The sequence below is a fragment of the Corythoichthys intestinalis genome, chromosome 17 (assembly GCF_030265065.1).
Source record: "Corythoichthys intestinalis isolate RoL2023-P3 chromosome 17, ASM3026506v1, whole genome shotgun sequence".
NCBI classification, from domain to species: Eukaryota; Metazoa; Chordata; class Actinopteri; order Syngnathiformes; family Syngnathidae; genus Corythoichthys; species Corythoichthys intestinalis.
In genome coordinates, this window is record NC_080411.1 from 1,606,977 (window position 1) to 1,634,221 (window position 27,245).

General features: G+C 42.9%; 2 protein-coding genes across 4 annotated transcripts in view; both read right to left on the reverse strand.

The window, feature by feature from the left end:
• dqx1 (DEAQ box RNA-dependent ATPase 1) overlaps positions 1-3,503 on the reverse strand; it is a 37,020-nt gene extending 33,517 nt beyond the window's left edge. For 2 of the 3 annotated variants that reach the window (XM_057818663.1, XM_057818660.1), the window contains exon 1: positions 3,213-3,503. The gene's annotated coding sequence lies outside the window, so the exon portion shown is untranslated. The remainder of the gene's footprint in view (positions 1-3,212) is intronic. The other variant, XM_057818662.1, reaches the window with a different exon arrangement.
• A 3,325-nt stretch (positions 3,504-6,828) lies between these two features.
• thnsl2 (threonine synthase-like 2) lies at positions 6,829-24,165 on the reverse strand. The gene is made up of 9 exons (XM_057818664.1): positions 24,108-24,165; positions 16,583-16,814; positions 16,119-16,313; positions 13,139-13,291; positions 12,825-13,064; positions 12,524-12,672; positions 10,127-10,252; positions 9,891-10,045; positions 6,829-8,210 (listed from the first exon to the last, which is right to left on the reverse strand). The coding sequence occupies exons 2-9, from the start codon at positions 16,803-16,805 to the stop codon at positions 7,985-7,987; spliced, it is 1,467 nt and encodes a 488-aa protein (XP_057674647.1). The 5' UTR covers positions 16,806-16,814; positions 24,108-24,165; the 3' UTR covers positions 6,829-7,984.
• Positions 24,166-27,245: the final 3,080 nt, after the last annotated feature.

Below are 27,245 nucleotides of genomic sequence, written 5' to 3' on the forward strand. Positions count from 1 at the left end.
CTGAGACCCTGCATAGACTTTCGAGGCTTGAACGAGATAACGATAAAAAATAAGTACCCTCTTCCTCTTCTTGAGTCTGCGTTCACCCCCCTCCATGGCGCCACTATTTTCACAAAACTCGACCTGCGCAGTGCCTACCACCTGGTCCGTATTAGGGAGGGTGACGAGTGGAAGACCGCTTTTAATACACCCCTAGGCCATTTTGAATATTTGGTAATGCCGTTTGGGCTCACAAACGCCCCTGCAGTTTTCCAGAACCTTGTTAATGATGTCCTGGGAGACATGATTAACAGGTTTGTGGTTGTGTACCTAGACGATATCTTGGTGTTCTCGCGCACACCACCGGAGCACGAGGACCACGTCCGACAAGTGCTCCAGCGGCTCCTCGAGAACAGACTGTACGTCAAAGCTGAGAAGTGCGAGTTCCATGTTCCTGAAACCACATTCCTAGGCTACGTCGTGGGAAAGGGGGAGCTACGCATGGACCCAGCAAAAGTTACAGCGGTTCTGCACTGGCCTCGTCCATCTGACCGTAAGCAGCTACAGCGATTTCTCGGGTTCGCTAATTTCTACCGCAGATTTATTCGCAATTATAGCCGGCTAGCGGCTCCGCTCACCGCCCTCACCTCCACCGCCAAGCCATTCCTCTGGTCTGATGCTGCAGACTCCGCCTTCGGCGACCTCAAGAGCCGGTTCACCACGGCCCCGGTGCTGGTCCATCCTAGCCCCTCACTGCAGTACATCGTGGAGGTCGATGCCTCGGAGATTGGCGTGGGCGCGGTGCTATCCCAACGCCGTCCGGCTGACAGCAAGATCCACCCATGTGCTTTTTTCTCTCGTAGGCTCTCCCCCGCTGAACGAAATTATAGCATCGGGGACAGGGAACTCTTGGCGGTAAAACTGGCATTGGAAGAATGGCGCCACCTACTGGAAGGGACACCCCAGCCCTTCGTCGTGCTCACAGACCATAAAAACCTGGAATACCTCAAGTCCGCCAGGAGATTGAATCCCCGACAAGCCAGGTGGGCCCTGTTTTTCAGCCGCTTCAATTTCACCCTGTCCTATATTCCAGGTAGCAAAAACACCAAGCCCGACGCCCTGTCACGCCAATTCCAAACAGGCGAACCCAAGGAAGAACCAGCCCCCATTCTTCCACCTACTTGCTTCATTGCCTCGATGGAGTGGGAGATCGAGCGAAAGGTGAAAGACTCCCATGGGGAACATCCAGACCCTCGAGCAGGCCCACAACCTAACCTGTTTGTACCCCAGGATCTCCGTTCCCAGGTGCTGGAGTGGGCTCACGCTTCTCGGCTGTTCTGCCACCCCGGCATCCGTAGGACGCTGGCTGTGCTGCGCCAGCGGTTCTGGTGGCCCACCATGCCTGAGGACACCAGATCCTATGTTCTGGCATGTACTGTTTGTGCTCGCAGTAAAACTACCACCAAGCCCAGCTCTGGACTCCTTCGCCCGTTACCCATTCCTAGCCGCCCTTGGTCCCACATAGCCCTGGACTTCGTCACCGGCCTGCCTCCTTCCAAAGGCAACACAGTTATACTCACCGTAGTGGATAGGTTCTCCAAAGCTGCCCATTTCATCCCCCTGCCCAAGCTACCAACAGCAACGGAAACCACGACCCTGCTCACAACCCATGTGTTCCGTTTACATGGCATCCCGGCAGATATAGTCTCTGACAGGGGACCCCAGTTCACCTCCCAGGTTTGGAAGGCCTTCTGTGCGGCCCTGGGTGTTGGCATAAGCCTCTCCTCCGGTTACCACCCGCAGACCAATGGCCAGTGCGAGCGAACAAACCAACAGCTCGAAGCAGCCATCCGTTGTACCACACAAGCTCACCCCAACACCTGGAGCGATCAACTGCCCTGGATCGAATACGCGCACAACACCCTGCCGAATGCCTCATCAGGTATGTCTCCCTACCTGTGCTCCTTGGGTTACCAACCCCCATTGTTCCCTTCACAGGAACGCGACATTGCCGTCCCGTCTGTCCAAGCCCACATTGATCGTTGCTCCAAGGTCTGGGAGAAAGCGCGCTCCGCACTCCTCCGTGCGTCCGAGAAATCCCGTACTCAGGCTGACCGCCGCCGCAGGCCTGCACCCGTCTACACCGTTGGTCAGAAGGTGTGGCTCTCTTCAAAGACCCTCCCGCTCAAGACTGAGTCGGTCAAGCTTTCCCCCCGGTTCGTTGGTCCCTTTGAAATCACCAAGATAGTGAATCCTAACGCCGTGCGCCTCAAGCTCCCTGCCCATTTCAGAGTCCACCCTACCTTCCACGTCTCCCAAGTCAAGCCTGTTTCCACGTGCCCTTTGGCTCCCCCTGTTCAGCCTCCTCCGCCGCCCCTGTCTATCGATGGGGGTCCTGCCTACCATGTGGAGCGGCTTCTCGATGTCCGCCGCCGTGGCCGTGGGCTCCAATACCTGGTGGACTGGGAGGGTTACGGCCCAGAAGAACGGTCCTGGATCCCTGCTCGGTGGGTGTTGTCCCGTGAGCTCATCCGGGATTTCCACCGTGCCCATCCCGGGGCTCTTCGTCGTGCGCCAGGTGGCGCCCGTAAGGGGGGGGGTCCTGTTAGGTCCTCTTCCCCTTCCTTTTGAGACATGCCCACCTCCAGCAGGTGTGCATGTTTTTACTTGATTACAGGTCAGACGAGTGGAGCGGCCACACCTGAGGGCAATTAACATCAGCCAGCTTTAAAAGCCAAGCAGACGCTCCACCTCGTCGCCCGATCAACTCGTCTGGTTCCACCGTCAGTTGTTTCTCGCATTGCTTTGATACGTACTCCTGATCACCGGCTCACGACTTGTTTTTTCTCTCGCCCCAGGACCTGTTCTCTGCGCGCCCCTTGTCGGATTCCACGCCTGCCTCCCTCCGAGCTCCTTCGCCTCACGCCAGCTCAACTACCCCGAGCCAAGTCACCAGCCCTCGCCACATTCTTGTGATCATCAATAAAAGATTACTCATCTCACCCCTGTGTGTCTGCTCTGGGATCCCCTCTTGCTCACGCAACCCTAACAGATATTTACATTGCAAGCTATGAACAAAGCGTACGTACACTCGGTTTAATATTTAGTATTAGTGCCTTTTGTCCTCTTGACCGTCCTCATCGTGGAATACCTCTGACAAAAACCAACGCGTGACGCATAGATATTTCTACAGTAACGTTACAATGTTAAATATTCTTCAAATCATGTCAAACCTGTTTAACATATCGCTCCAAGTGAGGAAATCAAGCCGAAAGTGTTCTTGCGCAGCTCAGTACTGACGTTGTGTTGTTCGCTTCACTTCACTCCTCTGCGACAAGCCGCCTTCTCTTCGGTAAAAGTAGGTGGATAAAAACTACACAATCTGGAAAAGGGCCAGCAGTTGATCCCGAACGCTTCCCATTAATCCTCATCCAGTCAGCTTCTTTCCTGACAGCTGACAGTGGCCATAAAGAGAAGGTGTTGATAGGACGCTCTACCGGGCGCCATATTTGCTGTCGTGCTGTCAAATCGGGTGTTGCGTTCACTTTCATTGGAAAACGCAGCATCTCTAACTCGAGATGTTGTTTTGGTTTACATTTTGAATAAAAAAAATAAAAAAAACTTGCCTCCTTGGACAAGAATGTATCCTTCGCTATTGTGAAAAAAAAAAAAACGTTTTATTTTCAACTCTTCTGATTCATTGTCCTCGTAACTGCGCTAAGACTCAGCAGTGGCGCCACCAGGGGGTGGCCAGGGGTGGCCGTGTATAAATTGGTTGGCCACCCCACTGGCCACCACGCTTGCCAGTATATTGTTAGATTGTTGTAGCATAGCATCAGTTATGCATTTCATCCTAAATGAATGCATTTATTTTGTTTTGTTAAATGTAGGGTTGTCAAATTTATCGCGTTTACGGGTGGTAATTTTCTTAATCACGTGAAAATATTTATCATAATTAGCGCATTCGCAGTACGACTCATTCACGCATTGCCACAAACAGCCTACAATGGCGCCGTTTTACTTTTATACAGAGATAAGAGGCAGTATCAAGTGAGTGGAGTAGATACAAGCATTCATTTGGGCCGTGCTTTTAGTTGGCCAAAGCTTTGTCATCCCTCCCACAGCCACTATAAATATTGTGGGAAGCGACGTGGGGAAGAATGGCAGGAGTTGCGCAGGGAAGATATAGCATTTGCAGCCACCACACACAATCATGGTTGCACCACTTCCCATCATGCATTTGGGCAGAACAGTTAAGTCGCTACAGTATCATTTACTGAAAGCTCAACAAATACACTAGATGGCAATATTTAGTCACAATATACAAACTCACATTTATCCTTTAAGAATTACAAGTCTTTTTATCCGTGGATCCCTTTCACAGAAAGAATGTTAATAATGTTTATGCCATCTTGTGGATTTATTGTTATAATAAACAAATTAATTTTTAAGCTGTGATTAACTCGATTAAAAATTTTAATCGTTTGACAGCCCTAGTTAAATGTACATCTTATGCCTAATATATACATAACAATAAAACAGAATTGTTGTGGAACTCAAAATGTTGACTGGACAGTTATGGACTATGCACATTAAATCATTAGTAACACCAAATATTACACAATACACCAAAGTATATCAGTAACCGTGTCCTTAAGTCTTTCTGATAGTTTTCCCCTGACCTTTTTACTGCAATGATATAATGAAAACCTGAAATTATGGCTTTTAGTTTTGGCCACCCCATGAATTTAAGTGGCCCCATCTGGCCACCCCTTTGAAAAATTTCTGGAGGCGCCACTGGGACTCAGTAGGCCAGTGCTTCTCAATTATTTTCTGTTACCCCGCTCCTCAGGAAGACGTAAACGTTTTTCGCCCGCCCACCGCCACCGTTCATATATCGAAACGACAGGAATTTTCATGCGACGCAGGGAATTTTTCGAACGACCCAGAAAATGTTTCAGTTCGCCCATAAACGCCGATTTTTTGGGGAAAACAATGTATGTAGTCCTGCAGTTTTTGACCAAATCACATAATTTGGACATCAAAAATTCCGGGACGGAGAGGGGCATAAAAGTTGTATTCAGAATTTTTTTTTTAAATATGATTACCCGGAAATTTGCCATACACTTGGGATGCAACAATCAAATTTCCCCATTCACTTTCAATGGAATTTCCAATGAAATTTACATTGCATTGATGCCATTGACGGCCAATGTACTTGGATTCCATTGAGACATATGCAAGTCCATGTCATTGACAGCCATGGACGTCCAAATTTCTCATTCATTTCCAATGGCATTAACTTTGCATTGAGGCCAATTTAGACAGATGCCATTGACGGCCATTTATGTTATTTCTATTGATGCTAATGTACTTGGAATACATTGACGCATATGGATGTCGATGCCATAGACGGCCATGGACGTCCAAATTTTTTCCCATTCATTTTCAATGGCAAAAAATCCATTGTCCCCAAATCAAAAGGAAATGACCATGTATCAATAGGACGTGTCCCCCAAATGTCCCAGATTTCATTGACGCTTATGGAGGGCGCTGCCATGGACGGCCATGGACGTCCAAATTTCCCATTTATTTCCAATGACATTTACTTTGTTTAATGCTACTGACGGGCATGTTTGTCCATTCTATTGATGCCAATATACTTGGATTTCATTGACGCCTACGTAAGTCGATGCCATTGATGGCCATGGACGTCCAAAATTTTCCCCATTCATTTTCAATGGCAAAAAAACCAATGTCCCCAAATCAACAGGAAATGACCAGACATCAATCGGACACGCCCCCCAAATGACCTGATATGACCAGGCCACGCCCCCGAATGTCCCCAAATGACCTGATATGACAAGGGCACGCCCCCAAATGTCCTCAAATGACCTCATATAACCAGGCAACGCCCCCCAACTGTCCCCAAATGACCTCATATAATCAGGCCACGCCCCCAAAGGACCTGATATGACCAGGCCACGCCCCCCAAATATTCCCAGATCAACAGGAAGTGACCTGATATTGTCCCCGAAATGTCCCCAAACCAACCTGGGTGGGGCTAAGATCTGTATCACCACAGAGCAAAGACCCAGAGTAATTTCTCCAGAAATTGCAGTTTCTAATTATATGTACACTTCTGCATAACATTGTGTCGCTGTTAACATAAAAAATTCTTACAATACTAACAATAAAGTATAACTTGATTAACATTGTTTTGTTTGTAATAGGAAAGACTAAAAGCCAAGTGCGTAGGTTTGCATGGGGACGGTAGGGACAAAACACTACCAACTTTACAGGATGCTCAAGTTGTCCCCACCAACTTATAAGCAACCTTATTTGTATTACATAATGCAGTGTTTTTTTTAACCTTTTCTGAGTCACAGCACGTTTTTACATTGGAAAAAAAATGTCGCTGCACATCACAAACCAAAAATGTTCTAAAATTACTTCCTGTACAGCAGGGGTGCCCAATCCCAGTCCTCGAGAGCCCCTATCCAGCTTGTTTTCCATGTCTCCCACCTCTAACACACCTGAATCAACTAATCAGGATCGTTATCAGGCTGCTGCAGAGCTTGCTGATGAGCTGATCATTTGATTCAGGTGTGTTAAAGGAGGGAGACACGGAAAACAAGCTGGATAGGGGCTCTTGAGGACTGGGATTGGGCACCCCTGCTGTACAATATATTTGATTATCCTATAATTTCTCAATATTTATTCTAACTCAGTGGTACTTGAGTCTGTTTAGATGAACACAAAGCAGATATCCTGGCTGGAATTGAAGATGCACACGAAGCTCTTCTTCAACTTTGTCTCTGTTTTTATTTTTTATCGCAGTTAGGCTTGAAAAGCTCAGACTTATCAGACAGGGGGACTTTAGCAATGTCTTTAACCACATCAGGGCCGAACATCTCGCTGACAATTACTTTGAAGGCAGGTAGTATTAATTTCTCTGCCACAGTGTGGGACATTTTGAATTTAGCAACAAGTTCAGCAACAAGGTAACTGGCTTTGAGCGCTTTCTCATTTACCATTTTACAATTGACAAAACTTTAGCCACATTTAGGAAGTAGTACATATTTTATTTAATCATGCAAGGCAAATTTATTTGTATAGCACAAATCAACATAAGGCAATTCAAAGTGCTTTAAATCACATAAAAACAAAAAAACAAAAATTAGTGACACAGAAAAGTAGAGTCGTCCGATAATGACTTTTTAACCGATATACCAGTATTGTCCAACTCCAAAAATCCGATGCCAATATCAAACAGATACTGATATCAGCGGATTTTAAGCAACACTTGGTAACTTTTCAGTTTTGGTCAATTTTAGCAACACAAATGGACAAAAGCAGTAGTATTTTGAATTAAGGAAGACCGTTTCCCATGAGGACCAGCGCACACCCGCACGGTGTCGTAAAATCATCAGTCAATCAAAAATCAATCTCTCGGTCGCCTGCAGATGGAATAAACAGCATTTCTGTTTCCAGGCTGTGTGAAGGATAAATAGTAATAAGGTAATGAATCCAGTTGCGGCTAAACAATAGCATATGATGGTTAGTAACCGTGTGGCTAACCCCCCCACCTCACTCGAACTCGTCAGCACCGATTACATTGACACTGATGAAGGGTGCTGCCATTGACGGCCATGGACGTCCAAATTTCCCCATTCATTTCTAATGGCATTTACTTTGTTTAACGCCATTAACGGGCATGTTTGTCCCTTCTATTGATAGCCCTGGGCTGGGCTAAGATCTGTATAGCCACACAGCAAAGACCCAGAGTAATTTCTCCAGAAATGGCAGTTTCTAGTTCAACTAGTTCTCAGTCGACATATAATCAGAAATGTCCTGAAAATATTCCATAAAGGTTGAAAAGTGACCTAGTGTTGCTTTAAAAGCACCTAAACCCATAAAAGGAAATCAAACATAAATTGGAAAAAGTGCGTGCAGTTAGCAGATTTTTGAAATGATTGTGCTTTTTTTTCTAAATCTCCCAAAATCAGATGTAATAAACCCCTCGGTTTTTCCTGGTTGAGCTCACAGCCTGGATTGTCATTCTAAGTTGCTGTTCCCAGTCTTTGCACCAGTCAGAGGTACGTTCCAGCTTCTGGTAACGTGAAGGTAACTTGTCTAAAGCTTTGACCGCTTCGGGTGGATCAAAGTTTAACCCGGCCTTCTGTATTGCTGACTGAAACTTGGCTGGAGACGCTGTGCCCAGGTAACACCTGAAAAAGACAAGTTTCAGATGGATGTTGGATATTTATTAGGGCTGTCAAAATTATCGCGTTAACGGGCGGTAATTAATTTTTTAAAATTAATCACCTTAAAATAATTGACGCAATTAAGGCACATGCCCCGCTAAAACAGATTAAAATGACAGCACAGGGTCAGATGCACTTGTTACTTGTGTTTTTTGGAGTTTTGTTGCCCTCTGCTGGTGCTTGGGTGCGACTGATTTTATGGGTTCAGCACCATGAGAATTGTGTAATTATTGAAATCAACAATGGCGAGCTACTAATTCATTTTTTTGATTGAAAATTTTACAAATGTTATTAAAACGAAAACATTAAGAGGGGTTTTAATATAAAATTTCTATAACTTGTACAAACATTTATCTTTTAAGAACTACAAGTCTTTCTCTCCATGGATCGCTTTAACAGAATGTTAATGTTATCTTGTTGATTTATTGTTATAATAAACAAATACAGTACTTATGTACAGTATGTTGAATGTACCGTAATTTTCGGACTATAAGCCGCTACTTTTTTCCTTCATTTTGAATCTGGCGGCTTATAGTCCAGTGCGGCTTATTTGTTGATTTATTTGGGTTAATAGGTAACTCTTCATTTGTCATAGGACTGTCATAAATACGACATGACACTACCGTGGGCATTACTGAATGCTTATATCAGTAGGCGTCATCCGGCAAATTATGTCACTAACTCCATTGTTTCCAGCTTGGATCTTTAACATCCATTCTAAAGTGAGATAATTTGCCAGATAACACTAAATGACATCTGTTATAAGCATTCATTAATGCTCATGATAGTGTTATGTCATAATTATGATTGTCTAATGATAGTCTTATGGCGCCACTGTCAAATAAAGTGTTACCAAATACAATAACTAAAAATTGATGAAACAAGCGGAACAGTAACTGAAGAAATAATTACCAGACAACACAAATTTTGTTATTTACATCTGCAGCGCTGCAATGCATGCTAGGAGGCATGTTGGACAATAACAGTGTTGACAGCAGGTGGCAGCAGAGGTTGACTGTCTCTCACAAGGGAGCAGTGATAGCCAAATGAAGCTTCTTGAAGCAATAAGGCTTTGCAGCCAATTGGTTCAAAGCTTCATGGTGGTTTATTAGGTCTTATGACAGTCATGTGATGCCGCTGTCAAATAGTATCATTCTTTCGTTGTCCGAGCCGCTTATGTTACCAGTTAATATCTTTTGGTGTGAATATCCAATAATACAGTGAGGAGAGCTGCGGCTTATAGTCCGGTGCGGCTTATCTATGAACAAATGCAGTTTTCGTGCCAAATTTGGTGGGTGGCGGCTTATAGTCAGGTGCGCCTTATAGTGCGAAAATTACAGTATATATCAGTCTTGTGTCTTATCTTTCCATTGCAACAATAATTTACAGAAAAATATGGCATATTTTATAGATGGTTTGAATTGCGATTAATTACGATTAATTAATTTTTAAGCTCTGATTAACTAGATTAAAATTTTTAATCGTTTGACAGCCCTAATATTGATCATATTTAGTCTTCTCAAGCTTTGGCAACTCGACAATACAATACGAATTTGTTGCACAGCAAATTTGAACAACTTCTTACTACGCTTTATCAAACTAAATAACTCACAGCAGAGTAACGAGCTGAAAGAAATACAAGACCTTTTAATAGTAGGATCGTGAGGACAGTGGTAGTGATGCCATGCAGCCACTGCTGTGTGGGGACACAACACATACTGGTTTTCCTCCCAGCATCTCCTCAGCGTCTCTAAGATGCCTTCATCATTGACTGTTCCACTTGAAAAAGTACAGGACAACTACAAGAGCAAACGTGAAGAGGGAAAAAAACTGTATTGTCTAAAGTGACAGTAAATCTATTGTTCCTAGTGCGTACGTACCAGTTTGTGGTGGTTTTCAAGCAGAGTATGTTTATGTGAATGTTGAAACTCCTCCATCATATTTTTCACCAAACTAGAGTCTTTTTGCAGAAGCAACCAGAACACTCGCTCCATGTTGTAAGGGTCCTATAACACCAACATTTATCAGCAAAAGAGATCAACACTATGTACAGTGGGGCGAATAAGTATTTAGTCAAACACCAATTGTGCAAGTTCTCCCACTTGAAAAGATTAGAGAGGCCTGTAATTGTCAACATGGGTAAACCTCAACCAAGAGAGACATAATGTGGGGGGAAAAAAAACAGAAAATCACACTGTTTGATTTTTAAAGAATTAATTCCAAATTAGAGTGGAAAATAAGTATTTGGTCACCTACAAACAAGCAAGATTTCTGGCGGTCAAAGAGTTCTAACTTCTTCTAATGAGGCTCCACTCGCTATCTGTATTAATGACACCTGTTTTAACTCATTATCGGTATAAAAGACACCTGTCCACAATGTCAGTCAGTCACACTCCAAACTCCACTATGGCCAAGACCAAGGAGCTTTTGAAGGACAAAATTGTAGACCTGCACCAGGCTGGGAAGACTGAATCTGCAATAGGTAAAACGCTTGGTGTACAGAAATCAACTGTGGGAGCAATTATTAGAAAATGGAAGACATACAAGACCACTGATAATCTCCCTCAATCTAAGGGTTAAATGCAAGATCTCACCCCGTGGCATCAAAATGATAACAAGAACGGTGAGCAAACATCCCAGAACCACACGGTGGGACCTAGTGAATGACCTACAGAGAGCTGGGACCACAGTAACAAAGGCTACTATCAGTAACACAATGCGCCGCCAGGGACTCAAATCTTGCACTGCCAGACGTGTCCCCCTGCTGAAGCCAGTACACGTCCAGGCCCGTCTGCGGTTCGCTAGAGAGCATTTGGATGATCAAGAAGAGGACTAGGAGAATGTGTTATGGTCAGATGAAACCAAAATAGAACTTTTTGGTGGAAACACAGGTTCTCGTGTTTGGAGGAGAAAGAATACTGAATTGCATCCGAAGAACACCATACCCACTGTGAAGCATGGGGGAGTTGGATTCATCTTCTGCCCTAGCTCTATAATCAACCTGAATAAACCAATAAAAGAATTTATTTTTTAAAGCAAGTTTTACGTATCCAATTGATTATAATAACACCTATCCCCTGTGTCTATAAAATGACTTCATTGTTTATGCCATAATTAATCTTGCCCCACAAATAATACATTTCAATGAAAATACAATAAACATTTCAAGACAAATCCTGTATACATAACCTTCATTGGAAAGTATTAACCAGAAAACAAAACGATATATAAATGATTAAAATATATATCATATCAATTTAACTACCTAAACTTTAAAGTAAAACCATTTATTTTATTAATATTTTGTTGTATTTCTTCTGAATTAATATTGCTGCTGAGTGTGCATACGTTGTTTTACAGCTAAAATGTTTGCCAATTGCCAATATACCTAGCAAGTAACCCTCTTCATTCCATCTCAACCCGGTGGCAACTAGAAAGTCCGCCAAAGCTCTTATCGCTCTATCCTGCCCCTTCGTGGGCCACAAGTCTTTCAGCCAGGTGCATTGCTGCCACCTGTCGGATTGGATGCGAACTGTAGATAATCACAGAGTATAGAGGGGATAAAAGCAGCGATGTGTGTATGGCGGCCACCGGCCGTCCAGAGCACCGGCCGTTCTGTGATCCTCCAGAAGCTACAGATTACCAGTCCGCCCCTGAACACAGGTTCTTGTGTTTGGAGCAGAAAGAATACTGAATTGCATCCGAAGAACACCATGCCCACTGTGAAGCATGGGGGTGGAAACATCATCCTTTGGGCCTGTTTTACTGCAAAGGGACCAGAACGACTGATCTGTGTAAAGGAAAGAATGAATGGGGTCATGTATCGAGAGATTTTGAGTGAAAATCTCCTTCCATCAGCCAAGTCTGTGTTGCCCCAAGACAGCCCCAAAACATCACTGCTCTAGAGGAGATCTGCATGTAGGAATGGGCCAAAATACCGCAACAGTGTGTGAAAAGCTTGTGAAGAGTTACAGAAAACGTTTGGCCTCCGTTATTGCCAACAAAGGGTACATAACAAAGTATTGAGATGAACTTTTGGTATTGACCAAATACTTATTTTCCACCATGATTTGCAAATAAATTCTTTTTAAAAAAAAAAAAAATCAAAAAATGCGATTTTCTGGGGTTTTTTTCCCCCACATTCTGTCTCTCGTGGTTGAGGTTTACCCATGTTGACAATTACAGGCCTCTCTAATATTTTCAAGTGGGAGAACTTGCACAATTAGTGGTTGACAAAATACTTATTTGCTCCACTGTATGTATAACAGTTGCAGTACCTGAATGTCAATGGCAGGAGCCAACGTCTGTGTGACATTAGCTGCCATGGCAAAATCACCAGATGATACAGTCCTGTGAACAATATCATTGGAATTCACCATGGCCACCAGCTTAAGGGGCACACCCATTTGGTTCACAAAGAAACCAGCTGAGACACAAACAGACAAGAGCAAGAGAAATATGAGGAAAGTTGGACACTGGAGACAACATGCTAATTCAATTTGTAAACGTCAGCCACGACTGCCAGGTAATACTGGCTAATATTTGAAGTTTTCTGTCTATTGTAGGTGACCTACCGACCTGCGATGTTCCCCGCTCCACCAGTGGGCACCACCACTTCTAGTTCAGGCAATGGTTCCTGAGCCTCCATCTGCTCCATACAAGTAAGCTGCAGGTATGCAAAGATGAAATGGGTCAGCTGGATCATGATACGAGACCAGTTCACAGAGTTAAGGCTCATGAGGCCATGATGTTTGACCAGATCCTGATCGGCAAATAAACGACGGAGAGGCTGGTCGATGTCATCTGATGAGCCGTCCGCTTTGAAAACACAACATGCATCAAATTCAAGTACCTCGAAAGGTATAGCCCATATAAACTTGTGGTATGTTCACCTGCAAAGACATGGACATTATCCTCCAAGCAAGTGATCATATGTTTCTCTTGGACAGGAGTAACGCGTCCTTGAGGGTAAACCACCACTATATCCAAACCACTCAGGCCTTTGGCACTCTGGATGGCTGAGCCACCTGTATCACCTGATGTACCTAAATTGGAATGCAAAGTCACATTGTACAGTATTAGAGTTCATTGTTATGTCTTATTTAAAATCAAGATTGCTCTAGCCATTATTTCCATCTTGGTTCTTTTACTCCTAGGCAGCGATGCATGAAAATATACTTATATTTCCATCCATCATCTACCGCTTAATCCAGGGTCAGGTTGTGGGGGCAGCAACTTAAGCAGGGAAGCCCAGACTTCCCGATCCCCAACCACTTAAACCAGCTCCTCCGGCAGGATCCCAAGGTGTTCCCAGGCCAGTCGAGAGACATAGTCTCTCCAGCGTGTCCTGAGTCGTCCCTGGGGACTCCCGCCAGTGGGACATGCCCGGGAAACCTCTCCAGGGGGGCGTCCAGGAGACATCCTCTCAATGCTGACAGCCCGGACAACCTGCGGAGGAACCTCAATTTGGCCGCTTGTATCCGGGATGTTGTTCTTTAGGTCACTACCCACAGGTCTTGACCATAGGTGAGGGTAGGAATGTAGATCGACTGCTAAATCGAGAGCTTTGCCTTTTGGGTCAGCTCTTCCTTCACCACTACGGATCGGTGCAGAGTCCGCATCACTGAAGACATTGCACCGATCCGCCTGTCAAACTGCCGCTCCCTTCTACCCTCACTCATGAACAAGTCCCCAAGATACATGAACTCCTCCACCTGGATCTCATCCCCTGACCTGGAGAGGGCACGCCACCCTTTTCCGACTGAGGACCATGGTCTCTGATTTGGAGGTGCTGATCTTCATCCAGACCGCTCCAGACTCTGCTGTGTACCGCTCCAGTAAGAGTTGGCGGTCACGGCTTGTTGAAGCCAACAGCATCACATCATCGGCAAAAAGCAGAGATGCAATGCTGAGGTCACCAAACCGGACCCCCTCGACGCTTCAGCTGCGCCTAGAAATTTTGTCCATAAAAATTATGAACAGAATCGGTGACAAAGCCTTGGCAGAGTCCAACCCTCACTGGGAACGAATTCGACTTACTGCCGGCAATGTGGACCAAACTCTGACACCGGTCATACAGGGACCAAATAGCCCTTACCAAGGGGCTCGGTACCCCGTACTCCCGGAGCACCCCTCACGGGCTTCTCCAGATCCACAAAACACATGTAGACTGGTTGGGGGGACTCCCATGGACCCTCGAGGACCCTGCCGAGGGTATAGAGCTGGTCCACTCTTCCACAGCCGGGACGAAAACCACACTGCTCCTCCTGAATGGGAGATTTGACTTCCCGACGGACCCTCCTCTCCAACACCCCTGAATAGAATTTACCGGGGAGGCTGAGGTGTGTGATCCCTCAACAATTGAAACACACCCTCCGGTTCCCCATCTTAAAAAGGGGGATCACCAGTCTACCGATCCAGAGGCCTGTTCCCTATGTCCCCGCGATGTTGTAGGTGCGTGTCAGCCACGACAGCCCAACAACATCCAGAGCCTTTTGAAACTCTGGGCAGATCTCATCGACCCCCGGGGCCTTGCCACTGAGGAGCTTTACAACCACCTCAGTGACTTTGACCCCAGAGATAGGAGAGCCCACCTCAGAGTCCCCAGACTCTGCTTTCCTTAAAGGAAGGCGTTTCTGTGGAATTGAGAAGGTCTTCAAAGTATTCTCCCCACCGACTCACAACCAGTGTTGTTAATCTTACTTTAAAAAAGTAATTAATTACAGTTACAAATTACTTCTCCTAAAAATTGCATTAGTAACTCAGTTACCTGAATGTAAAAGTAATTAGTTACTTGACAAAGTAACTGGTGATAATTTTCATGTTTTTTTTTTTAATTAAAAAAAAAAAAAAACTGGTCACACAATCTGAAGTTTAAAGGGTTTTTGGGACAACAGGCGTATTGCGGATATTGCGATAACTAGTTAATACTAATAATAACTCGATAATAACGTTTGCTATGTGTGGAAGTCATTTAATGTTGTGAATCAATCGTTAAAGTTGTTCAAATTGCTCCCGTTACTGCATTAATTCCCTTCCGTCTATTTTTGACATGTGTAAGTTTTAAAACCTTTTCATCATTTAAAGATAGATTTAAGTTTTGCCAATTTAGGAGCATTTCAGATAAAAAGTGACTTAGGTTCGCCAGGAAGGTTCTCTACAACAGAGCCTTCATGAGAAGTCTACTGCTTTAAGATGGCGGCTGTTTACTAACGCATCTAGTGCTTTATTATATATGTTGCTAATGCCGCCGTGTCAATCATTTGCATCTAGTTCTGCATATATGTAATATCTACCGAAGCATCATGTGGGCGTAGGTTGTAGGCTATCGGCTACAGTCAGGTATTATTGGGGCCACCTAGCATAGTAGCATCGCGTTTGCAGCGGCGTCAAACTCCCTTGCCTCCTCCCCACTCCTGCTCTGAGTCCGTCTTTTTCCAGACTTTTCTCGCAGCAGTCAACCAACATCATAACGCAAAGTAACGCACGCCTTTTCCGCCTCAGTAACGGTAACGGCGTTGCCAAGATGAGAAAAGTAATTAATTAGATTGCTCACTACTGAAGAAAATAAAGGCGTTAGTAACGCCGTTATATTCTAACGCCGTTATTAACAACACTGCTCACGACGTCCTGAGTCGAGTTCGGCACTATACACAGTGTTAATGCTGCACTGCTTTCCTCTCCTTAGACATCGGATGTTGGGGCCAGAACTTCCTCAAAGCTACCTGGAAGTCGTTTTCCACGGCCTTGCCAAAATATATTTGTTTTTAGACAAAAATTCATTGAAGATTAAAATATGATTCCTCTCCTTTGGAGCAAGACTGCTGGCCGAGGCAGTTTGAAACCGAATCATTCATGCATTTGCTTTCATACCAACAAGAACAGTAGCTCTGTGTTTCTCCTTCTGCAGAAAGTAGTCCAGGAAATGCACTGTGCAGGTCATTGCCAGGTCCTTAAAGGCCAGCGTTTCTCCATGGAAAAGCTCCAGGATGGTCAAGCCATCCTTCAGCTGTGCAATTCTAATCACATCGGGCACAGAGAATCCAGATAAAGCAGAGTGCACAAGATCTAGAACAGGGAAAGGGTCATAGTTTAATTCATTAAAAGAAATAGGAAAAGTGTTTTTTCCCTTTTAAACCAGGTGTGTCCAAACTACCCCAAGAAAGGGCCGCAAGTTTTCATTCCAACCGATCTACAGGACACCTTTCCATCAATCTGGTGCCACAGACACATCAACCTCATTGGTCAAACGGTCTTCTGGATCGTTTGGAACAGAAACTTGCACCCACAGCGACACCTGAAAACCGGTTTGGATACCATTGCTTTAATGAGCTCACCCTTCAGGTCCTCTCTGGAGATTAGCTGAGCGGGAATAAAAAGTGAGGCTACCTCCACCACCAGTTTGGGATAGGATAGTCCACTCCAGCACCTCAGAGTTTCTCGGCTTAGCGTTGGAATACTCTCAGGCATGAACATCCCTCCATCAGGAGCGTAACCTGAGAAGAGCACGTCTCGGAACTCCCATCCATGGACTCCACCACGTGTACTGCAATACTTCATTGAGCAAACCTAAATAAACACATAAAAGTTATGTACGAGCTACCGTGACTTGTGTGTATCGTCACATCCCTAATATACAATGGAAACACCTAACATTTTGGCATCTTAATAATTGAACATTATTGTTAAAGAATGGCATGAGGAACATTCTAATGAAGTTGAGCATCTCGAATGGCAATCCCCAGACCTCTACATTATTGAGCATTTATGGTCAGTTTTAGAGATTCAATAACTAATTTTCACACTATAAGGTGCACCTGACTATAAGCCACCAACCACCAAATTTGACACGAAAACGACATTTGTTCATAGATAAGCCGCACTGGACTATAAGACGCAGCTATCCTGAGTGTATTATGGGATTTTTACACTAAAAGATATTAACTGGTAACACTTTATTTGACAGAGGCATCAGAAGACTGTCATTAAACCAAATGAACTACCATGAATTCATTGCTTCAAGAAGCTTCATTTGGCCATCACTGCTCCCTTGGGGAGACAGTAACCTCTGCTGCCACCTGCTGTCAACACTGTTGTCGTCCAAAATACCTCCTGCCGTGCCGGTTGGGGGGCTGCGGCTGTGGCTCGTGGACCGGGTGGGCGGGCGAGGGTGGGGGTAGGCGTGGGGTTGGTGGTGCGTCCCCTCTTGCCATCCCTGAAGGTCGGTTGATGGGTGCGCGGGTAGCCCGGGGGACCACCCTGGATCCCAGGCTCCTTTACTGGGCTGCGGGAGGAGGGATGGGCTGCGCTTGACCCCCCCTCGCGTGCGGCTGGATGTTATTGGGCGCGCTGGGGCGGGGGGTCCCGGTGCCGGGATTGGCGATGGGGCGGCGTAGGGTCGGTCGCCAACGGGCTTACACTCACAAGGGATTCACACGATTACTGGGTTCTAGATCACAGAGATGATTTGTGTACACTCTACCCCTTTCAGTCATTTAGCCTATAGACTCCCCCACCCCCGTCCCCCTCTTTCCCTGGTCAACAGGCCCCCACATGGTGTCAACCGGAAATACATCTAGCTGACGATAGGACTAACACATTAGTAACTGGTAGAGAAGATTTTCAATGTATTTCTTGTTGTAGTTTTTTTCTTTCTTCTCTTGCGTTTCTTTTCTTCTGTTCCCCCATAACCCCTTCCTGTTCACTGCTTTGTCATAATAAACGAGTTATGTTGAGTGATCACAATGGGAGTATGTCAGACTCTCAATGTGAAACATTAAAACTGTTCAGACTATCCGGGCACTTAGACTTCCATTCTCCGTGTCAAACAGCTGAACAGGACAGGTTTTAAAAAGAAAAAAAAAAAAAAAAAGCCTCCTCGCATGCATTGCAGCGCTACAGATATATATATAATGATCAAAATCGATGTTCTGTGCTAATTATTTCTTCAGTTACTGTTCCAGTTGTGTCATTAATTACTAGTTATGGTATTTGGTAACACTTTATTTAACAGTAGCACCATAAGACAATCACTTATGACATGTTACTGCCATGAGCATTAATGAATGCCTATGACTGATGTCATTTTGTGTCATCTGGCAAATGATCTCACTTTTGAGTGGATATAAAAGATCCAAACAGGACATAAATGGAGTTAGTGACATAATTTGCCGATGACACTTGATGACTTCTGGCAGAATTAGATGTGGGCCTCTTTTTGAGAATAAAAAGCGCACAAATGCAAGGTTTAAGCTTGCTGTACGTTTTATTAGTAGGAATGAGGCCAGTATGAGGGCAGACTCCCTTGCTGGCAAACTTAGTAATCATAGATACTGTGACTTTTGGAAAGAGGTGAAAATATTGAATAATTGTAAAGCTCCCTTACCTTTTAACATTAACGGAGTATGTGGCTCGAATAACATTGCGGAATTATGGAGACAGCACTACTATGAGCTGTTTAACTGTATTAAGAGTGATATATACATACAGGATAATGTTGACCTCAGTGAGATTTTAGTGATAACCCCGGATGAAATCCACAAAGCTATTACTGAACTAGAAAACAATAAGGCTGGTGGTGCCGATTGTATTACAGCTGAGCATTTAAAACATGCCAGTCAGAAAATAATCCCTCTTCTTGCCTTGTGTTTTGACGGGTTTTTTAAGCATGGCATCTTACCTGACTCTATGATGGCAGTACAACTTGTGCCTATCTTAAAAGACAAGGCTGGTAAAATCAATAGTAAAGATAATTACAGACCTATTGCCCTGGCCAGTGTGCTCTCTAAAGTTCTAGAGTCAATCATACTGGGCAGAATTCTTTCATTTATTTCGACAAGCGACAATCAGTTCGGGTTTAAAAGGAAACATGGAACCGACATGTGTATATTTGCTCTGAAGGAGCTATTATTTAAATATCGAAGCCTAAACTCAACAATGTTTTTATGCTTCATTGACTCATCGAAAGCCTTTGACCGGATCAATCACAGCAAACTTTTTCTTATGTTAGCAAAAAGAGGGGTGCCCAAATACATAATCCGTATTCTGGCCTTCTGGTATGCAAATCAACTTGTTCGCATAAAATGGGGTGGCTCGGTCTCTGCTTGCTTTAAAGTAGGTAATGGTGTAAGACAGGGAGGAATTCTCTCTCCATATTTGTTCAATGTTTTCATGGACGACTTATCCAGCCGACTCAATAAGTGTAATACGGGAGGTGTTGTAGGAGACACTGTCATTAACCATCTTATGTACGCAGATGATGTGGTGGTGCTCTCCCCATGCAGTGCTGGCTTGCAGGAGTTACTCTCGATATGTTCCGAATTTGGTGATCATTTTGACATCAAATATAACGCAGAGAAAAGTAATATCATGATTGTCCGTTCTAAAGAAGATAGGGCGGCTATATTCCCTCAGTTCTTTCTTGGCAAAATAGCTATGAATATTTGCAATGAAGCCAAATACCTCGGCCACTTCATATCTGAAGACTTGTCGGATGACAGGGATATTCATCGTCAATGTTGTAAACTTTATGCACAGGCAAATATGCTCAAAAGAAGATTTTCTATGTGCTCCCCCCACGTTAAGACCTCGCTGTTTAAGGCATACTGCACACCATTTTACACAGCTCACCTGTGGTCAAGGTACACAGCTAAATCCATGCAGAGGCTAAATGTAGCCTACAATGATGCCCTGAGGCTGTTACTGCGTGTGCCTTGATGGTACAGCGCCAGTCAATTATTTGTTAGCTCTGGATTACCCACATTTAAAGCGCTTTTAAGAAAATTGATGTACAGCTTCATGTGTGGCTAAATGAGTCTGGAAATAATATTATAATGAATTTAACAGACCCTACAATGAGCTTTAGATTTAGTTCGAGCCTGTGGTGCCATTGGCACAAAAGCCTGTTTGTTGTGCACTGATTGCCAGTGCTTCCTTGTTGTTCTGTTTTTTTGTTTTTTTTTTCTTTCAAGTCACTTTATTATTATGTCTCCGTATGTACGGTATTCTTTTTTTTTTTTTTTTCTTTGTTGGTGTGTGTGTGCTATGGACCCACTGTGAGATTCCGGAATAAAGATCTTATATATATATATATGACATCTGTCATAAGCATTCAGTAATGCCCATGATAGTCTTATGACGCCTCTGTCAAATAAAGTGTTACCTATTGATCCAAATGTTATGAACTTAAAATTACGGTAGTTTTTGTGGATTTTTTTTTATGGTCCATTATTTTGTCCAATCCCTGTATACAGATGTATTTTTCAATAGGTAAGGCTCTGAATCTCCAGCCTCTCATATCTTTACTCCAGTTCTTTTGATTAACTCAATTGCTCCCAAAAACGTATAAACACTTTCTATTTTTAATTGTTTCAGTGTCCCAAAGACGTATTAATGCGTCTTTTACGTTTTTTTTCACAAGAGACATCTCTGGGTTCTGATTCACTTTAGCTCCAAAGCACAATGCTGAAAATCCATTTTAAAGCAATAAAACCGGCCACTGGAGGGCAGTAGCGCATTTGCTAAGACCCGCAACCCGATTTAACGGGACGAATGGGTCAGGGCGCCGGCAGAAGACGACCGAAGTCCAGGATGCCAGGCAGTGGACAACCGAGCAGAACAACCGGGAGGACGCCCGGGATGCCAGGCGCTGGACGACCGAGCAGAACGACCGGGACCACCAGTGCAGCGGACGATGGCGTTGGGTCCATGCTGCTCACCGAGCAGAGCCCGCGCCACCGTGCTCGGCCGGTCGCGTCCTCCACACCCTCCAGTGTCCCGCACGGACACGCGCACGGCCAAACCAGTTCCCCCCCAGAAACAGAAGTTCCCCAGGCGAACTCTGCCACGAGGCAGTGGTCACCACAGAAGAAAGACTAAATAAAAATCCATCTTTATGAGACAGGCAGCGATGAGGGAAAAGTTTACCCCGGCTGTCGCGGCCACAACAGCGTCATCTCTCAGTTAGTTATGTGCAAATATATTGTTACTTTGCAATCAAAAGCTCTATTTGTATTGTTGTTTATGTTGTAAAAGGAAAACATTATTCAGATGTTTGGGATGTAACTAAAGCAAAAAATAGCTGTGTTAATGTCAAAGTTATGTTTGGAATGTATGCTTTTACAAAAAGCTCAGTTTCTCAGTTTTTTCATCAGAAATTGGACAATTCCTCAAACTAAGCTATTTTCTAATGCTGATTTCTAAAAAATGGAAAATAAACCAACTTTTTTTTCCTGCTGAAATAGAGTAATCTTTCTTTTGGTGGGTTCCATGTTCATACAGCAATAGAACAGAATTTTCGGTGGGTGTTGCAAAATCTGTCAAAATCCAGTAAAACGGCCGGGAGCAAAGGGGGTTGCACCGGTGAAAATGGCTGGGAGTGAATGAGTTAAAGGTTCATGCATATGTCATTCAAGAAGTTTAGGGTAAGTGGCTGTTTTTGGTTAAAATTGTGTAAATGTGTTAATAAAGGACTATTTTTGGTATTAAAGAAAAATTATATTCTAGCGTCTAAGGACAACGCCAACTTAGTGATTATAACACACACACTCAGCTGGGAAACTTGCATTATTTTTCAATTAATTGTACCCACATGGACTCAGGGGTAAAAGTGGGCCAGAACGGTCAGGAACGCAGTTCCGGTATAACATTCAGGGCCTGAATGCTGTTCCGGTACAGGGTGCTTTGATTCCAAAAATATGACTGCAACTGTCAAAACGCTATGTAAAAAAAAAAAGCTAAGCTACCACACATGCATTTCATCTCCAGGAAGATAACAATCTACCTACCAACATCAGATTTACATAGAAAAGTGTTAAAGGGTATCAAAACACTAAGGGGCAGTGAGATATCAATAGAACTGTTATGTGGCAAGATAACAAATATTAATAAAGTTAACAAAAAAAATAAATCGCATTCATGAGCAATTATCAAAAATAGATCGAAAATTATGAACATTTCCGAAAGTATTCCGGAAACAGCCGAATGGGGCGGAGACGTCATAACAAGGAAATGAAAGGTCATGAGGTTCATATTTCTGTCTGTTGACGGAGCGAAAACCTATGATAGCACAATAAATGATCATTTTTCTATACATTACATTATTTTGCGGTCACGGTGTATCAGCTTCACAAAAAGAAATGTAAAACAAACCATTCGGTGATTCTGTTGCTGCCGGTGTTTCGTCAGTGTGATTGCTCCCCTCAATGATCCTTTCATTAGGCTACATTGGCTTTCGTTTGGGCTCAAACTGATAACCCAAAACACCAAAGAAAGGTTCATAACTCTCCTCGTCACCATTAGAAGAATGTTCGTTACGTCGGATTCGTCGCTGCAACTAGAAACAAAATTGTCCGCTATCATCGCCGCCATTTCATCGCCTAAGCACTGAGCCGGATGTTTCCTTGTAGTGACGTCACGCACACAATATGCTAGATTTCCGGGATCTCGTGGGCGGGTCCTTTTAGCTTGACAATCGATCCCAATTTCTATCATTTTCTTGGTGTTGCGATGTGCGTAATTACACGATGTGGCATGATATGAATCCAAAAGGCATGCGTTTATGGATAAATGATGGAATATTAGCATTTCCCCAGGTGTTGTCATACCCTTTAACAACAAGCATAATAAAGTGCTTGTGTAGCGTAATCCGTTTCCACCAATATTTATTATTTATTTATCTATTCCACGGACGACATGGAGGTTTCCCCAGCTGCTGAAATTATCAGAGTCTGACGATGATGAGTCACGTCAATATGCGAATGCACGCAGCAAAGCAAAACGACTGGCCTGGCTGATATACTGACGTGTGATCAGCAGAGATAGTTAGCTCTGATTGGTTCAAATGTGCATGTTTTCTGGAACAGCAAAAAAAAAAAAAAAAAGTTTGTTGAATTGATGCGACAAAAAAAGGCAATGCAACAGAAAATGGATCGAATCTTTAAGAGCAAGGAAAGAGTTGAGGAGGCTTATCATATTTAGTTTTATTTGCTTTGATGGGGAGGTTCTGAATATCTTAGCTGTCAATGTACACTTTGGACTTATATTTGTTCATGTATGTTCGGCTACTTATTCATTTCCTTATGATTTTAAAAAAAAAGTCAATGTTTGTGCAATCTTCAAAATATATTCCATTTCACTTTGCATAATAGAAGTCATTTGTACTTATTTTTCTGAATGTATGTATCTTATATCTTTATTATAAAAAAAAAATCAAAGAGTAAATGTTTACATTAACTTTTTATTATACACCCTATGTTCTTAAGTAGTCAAAATTGAGGTTTGGCGTTTAGTATGTGAGGAAATGAGGGAAAATAAAAATTGGAGGTTGGGGTTATTGCTGTTTTTGTAAATTTTTATTTTGCAAATCATTGTAAAAATACAATTTTTTTTAAAAAAATGAAAATCAGTTTTTTGTATGTGTTATAGAAATAACTGTGGCAAAACAGTTTTCTTTGCATTTCAGTAGTTTTATGAGATTCGACCCCGCCCACGGAAAAAAATGGAAAAGAAATAAATCTATAAATAAATAAGTAACATTTCCTGCTCAGTGGCGACCTTCCCGTCGGGGAGTTCCAGCAAGAAATTCTAGCCACTTTCACCCCTGCCTGGACTGAACGCCACGAACTGTATGAAAAAAATAAAGTTGCTCGAGAGTTTAAGATGACACTCGCCACGCTAAATGCTAACGCTAATGAAAACTCGAATGCTATACCAACGCTCCGAGCCAATCATCACCGTTATTCACAACACTGTGCATACACGTGCATAAGAAAGCGACGTAGGATAATCACTCGGATTTGTCCAGTGCAATCTTTGAATGTATTGCGTCAAAGAATCAATAACCAGATGAGTGCTAAAACTTACCAGTGTTCTGCAATTCCTTACGACCCGGGTGAGAGATGAGATCCTGTCGTCCTGCACACCAGTGCAGAGTGCACTTGCGCACCGCATGCGCACATCGGTTAAAAACGGCGAGTACATACTATTTTTGTTGAATCGCTTTTTATTACCTTTTCATTGCCTCAAAATACTTTTTGCACGTGTTTCCCTCTCATACTTTTAAGCATTGTTTTTTCTTGAGGTAGCTTTCAAGCAGAGTGATCTGTTGACTATATTACTAGTCACGTAGCGTATTTAAACCACCTTGATTTGATTGATCTGGTTAATGGAAACCAGTACCTGCCGCAATAAGTGCAAATGCGCGAAGTAGCGCCCCCCACCGGAAAAAAACATATTTTTTTGTATACAATGAATTTATACAGATTTAGCATTGGAAAGAGATCCATATGTTTTTCACCTTTTTTCCCTCAAAGTATAATTATCTGACTCTTTGAAAAAAAGACCCAAATCTTAGCTGCCTCTTACATTCCTAACCATAAAAAGGGACAAATTCTGCAGCTCATACTTCAATCTCTACCTCAACGTTCCTCAAGGCAAAGATCAAGATCCTCCAGGACTGGCCAACCCAGTCACCAGACATGAACAGGATGAAAGAGGAAGCATGGAAGACGAAACCCAAGAATGCTGATGAACTCTGGGAGGCATGCAAGACTGCTTTATTTGATGTTCCTGATGACTTCATCAATAAATTGTATGAATCCTTGCCGAAGCCCATGGAAGTCATACAAAATATTAAATTTGGATCTCACAGCACCACGACTTAATTCACTTATGTTATGCAACATATTTTTGTATTTGAAATACATTTTTTGTTCAATTGACGCTACTTTTTGTAGGCGACAAAACTTTTGTCTTGCCAAAATTTGACCTTTATGTCTTCATTAAATGATCAATCCTTTTTCAGTGAAACATATATTTTTGTACATTCAACATTATTTGGGAGGGTTTTAGCTTTCATATGAGTCATTCCTAAAAACCAATTGAACAATTAAAAGTCAGGTTATTGGCAATTGTTCCTACAAAATGGATAAGCGACAAGATTTTTGTCAGGGACTGTAGTGTATTTGGAATTTGTCTTGACACGGTATCAAAATCTGTCTTGACCTGCATGCCAATTTTGGTGCATTTTGAAGCATTCTAAGGGGGTCAAATTGAGCTCAAAGGGGCTGCGGAACAAAGAATAACTATAATAATAATAATAAAACCGAGGAGCCACAATGGGTTCCCTAAAAAAAAAAAAACATTGTCACCTGCATGTCCATACTGTTCAGTTATGGATGTGTTTTAAGTCAAAATCAAATCAACTTGTGAACAAAATATTAAATGGGATAGTTCATGCCCTTCTGGCATTGTTTGCACACTATCCTCATTAAAATACGAAAACCTGTAAATGTTTGGTTTAAGTTAAAGCAGTTTTTTTTTCATCCGTGTGATTTTGACAAAGATCAGATCACATTTGATAGTGATTTTGTGCAGAAACGTGACAAATTCCAAAAGGTTCAGATACTATTTTTATACCACTGTGCATGGCTCTGCACACGACTAACCACTTGAAGAAATATCAAGTGACCTTTAAACTTTCTTCGGCTGATTTTTCCAGTCTGTCTGGCTGATCTTTAGCCAGGGGCGGAGTTTGAGGGGGTTGGTGTTGCGGTCCTCCCTGCTAATACAATCAAGACATGTGGCGTTTGGTGCATCAAAGTAGCGATAATACCAGTTGTTGCAGCAGGCACTGATGTCAGCAAAATATCTCCGCCAGCACCCCCACACATACAAACATAACCCCCTGTAGCGACGATCCCAGTAGATGTTGTAACTAGGGTTGTTCCGATCATGTTTTTTTTGCTCCCGATCCGATCGTTTGAGTATCTGCTAATCCCGATATTTCCCAATCTGATTGCTTTTTTTTTTTGCTCCCGATTCAATTCCAATCATTCCCGATAATTTTTCCCGATCATATACATTTTGGCAATGCATTAAGAAATAAATGAATAAAACTCGGACAAATATATACATTCAACATACAGTACATAAGTACTGTATTTGTTTATTATGATTATAAATCCTCAAGATGGCATTTACAATATAAACATTCTTTCAGTGAGAGGGATCCACGGATAGAAAGACTTGTGACTTTGTATATTGTGACTAAATATTGCCATCTAGTGTATTTGTTGAGCTTTCAGTAAATGATACTGTGGCCATCCCAAATGCATGATGGGAAGTGGAACCATGACTGTGCGTAGTGCTACCAATTGAGATATCTTCTCTGCATTGGGAAATAATATAAGGTGTTAAGAAAAAGATCAATTGCTACCTTGCTTCCACACATTGCTTCCCATGATATTACTAATCGTAGGGAGGGGGATTGTAAGGCTTTAGCCAATTAAAAAAAGGCTCCAAAAGCTGCCAAAATTCACTCTACTCATTTTATCTTCTCTTTTATCTCTCTATATAGGTAAAATGGCGCCATTACAGGTTGAGCGCGACATTGCGTGAGTGGGTCATGCAGCGCATGCATTAATTGCGTTAAATATTTTAACGTGACACATTTTTTAAAAAAATAATTACTGCCGTTATTGGTATAAATGTGATAACCCTACCTTAAGCCTAAACTAAAGACTCTGGATAAGTGTAACATATTATATCTGTAACGTTAAATACAATTAGAAAACGATTTCATTAAAAAATATATATATATTTAAAAAAGGCATGTCCGTTATTTTTTTGACGATTCCGATACTTTGAAAATGACGTGATCGGACCCGATCAATCGATCGGGACATCTCTAGTTGTAACGGCCAATTTTTCGCTCTCAGTAAAAGATCTTCACCAGACCCCCCCCCACCACACACACACACACACACACAAATCAAACCCTTGAGGGATAGGTGTTATACCATTTACTGATTTATTGTACATTTTACAACAAGTAAAAAAAAACAAAAACATATATATACATATACACAAGTAGTAACACTTGAGTCAATACAAAATCAAGATTATAAAGTAGGGAACATGCAAAATGGCAGATTAGGACATTGAACACTGTAGGCCGCTCCCCTACAACCTTCAATTTTTAGGCGCTTCACAATGGTTTAC

Bases quoted from the DNA above. Each gene is read 5' to 3' on its own strand.
- thnsl2 (XM_057818664.1), bottom strand. From the start codon at position 16,805: ATGAAGTATTGCAGTACACGTGGTGGAGTCCATGGATGGGAGTTCCGA. The intron at 13,292-16,118 runs GTATGAAAGCAA...ATTCCAATTTAG, and splicing joins CAGAGCTACTGTTCTTGTTG to GTACATCAGGTGATACAGGT. The intron at 13,065-13,138 runs GTGAACATACCA...GTGTTTTCAAAG, and splicing joins TAATGTCCATGTCTTTGCAG to CGGACGGCTCATCAGATGAC.